We start from the raw sequence: 1,654 nt of genomic DNA, 5'->3' as shown, positions 1-1,654 counted from the left end.
CCAAGCTCACGGATGCTCACATGTCGCAATGCTGGAATAATGTTCTGTGCAGCATTATCATAGCGGAATGCTGCGCGTGTGCCCTTGCGCTTAAGCTGGTGCACATCATGCTTTAACAGCTCAGCACACGCAGGGCATGGCTTCCCAACTGGCCTGGCAGCCACAGAGCACAGCACCGCACGAAGGCAGTGTTGCTCACCCACAAAAGCAGGAAGCTTGGCCCCCCGTGCCACCATATCCTGTGTTGGGCGTGCACTGTTAACCTCTCAGACCTTATTATGAACACATTAGGCCTTGTGCGCCTGATGGAACCGCAGCCAAGGCACTCCCCTCCCCTCCGTACCTCAAGTTCACCACATTGACCATGCAAGCAGGCGTCTCCACGACAGGCGGCTGCGATATCTGAGGAGTGAAGGACACCTTGCGGTGCGCAGCCGTAAAGGTGTTCATACGCAGGACCTCGGACACCGGGACAGAGCAGCAAATCTCTGATGAAGGAGCTGCGAGCTGTCGAGGCTGCCACGAAAGACACCGTACGATCGCCGTCGGTGGTTTGGCCTGTGATGTAATTGAGTGACCCGAGGGCTGCCCCGATCGCCCGGGGAGAGCCCGGCTGTGTTCGTTCCGAAGCAGACTGACATTCCGAAGCAGACTGAAGCGACAAACGCTCGTTGAAGCGGATCTCGACTGAGGAAGAACTCGCATCACAGAGGTCTACGTACCTAACTTCACACTGGCTGCTATTGCAAGTCGCGCGTCCGAAGGGAGGAAGGACTGTTATGTTCGAAGGACGGCCACAGCAACAAATTATAATGCTGTGGTTAGAATGGCAGAACGTACAAGGGTGTTCTGTCAAAATGTCCATGGCTGGGACCGTGCACCATTGGTTCAGGTTCATAGCGCAGGAGTTCAGCTGCACATTCCGGCGCCAACATTCCACGTTGGGTGCGCCAAAGCGCTACGATAAACAACTTGATAACATTACATCAAGCCAGACAGTCCAATTGGATTGCTTTTGAGTCGACTTGGACTTCTGCGCAAGAATTGCTCCTATGCACTATAATGTGCAGAGTTAGGTGGAGTTGTGCCACAACAAAACAATAAAGACTGCAAACTTTCTCAGAGTTGTGCATACTGGCTTGGGAATGCGGTGCGGCATGATGCGGCCAGCATCTTCGCGCCTTGCAACTTCAGCTCAGTTTGCATGAATATAACCAATAAAACACCACAGTACTAGAGAAGCAGTTTGTATGAGGAAGTAACATGAGAGCTTAACAACTAACTCCAGGGTGGGCCTCACTTTGAGCCAGGACCCCCAAAGCGGCTTGCTGTTGATAACGTTTTGTTGGCTTAGATGCGACGGAGCGAAGCGACCGGATCGTCTAAGGCTGGTTCTGTGGTGCTGTCGTACAACTGGGTCGCAGTGGCGACTTCATTCTTGCTGCTCTCCTGGTGAAGTCATTATGCCTTCACGCAGAAGAGCATACAGCCTTGTCCAACTAGTCAGCGTGACAGGCTGTACTTGGACCCTCAAACCGGCTTGCTGTTGATAACGTCTTGCATGTTGATACGCCTCCTGCGGACTTGTCCCCCAGTAGGGTCTGCAGATTGCATACAGATTACGTTCGGGTCTTATTCAAGGTGTCCCGTGTCC

General features: G+C 53.0%; 1 protein-coding gene across 1 annotated transcript in view; it reads right to left on the bottom strand.

The window, feature by feature from the left end:
- Window positions 1-120: 120 nt before the first annotated feature.
- The window catches only part of VOLCADRAFT_91227 (uncharacterized protein), a gene marked incomplete at both ends in the record, with an annotated part of 1,890 nt that continues 356 nt past the window's right edge, over window positions 121-1,654 (bottom strand). Inside the window, 2 exons of the mRNA XM_002950690.1 lie at window positions 121-153; window positions 344-774. Of these exons, the coding sequence (XP_002950736.1) occupies window positions 121-153; window positions 344-774 (464 nt within the window). The remainder of the gene's footprint in view (window positions 154-343; window positions 775-1,654) is intronic.

The sequence above is a fragment of the Volvox carteri genome, assembly GCF_000143455.1.
Source record: "Volvox carteri f. nagariensis unplaced genomic scaffold VOLCAscaffold_20, whole genome shotgun sequence".
In the NCBI taxonomy this organism is placed as follows: Eukaryota; Viridiplantae; Chlorophyta; class Chlorophyceae; order Chlamydomonadales; family Volvocaceae; genus Volvox; species Volvox carteri.
This window is presented reverse-complemented; position numbering and strand designations above follow the sequence as displayed.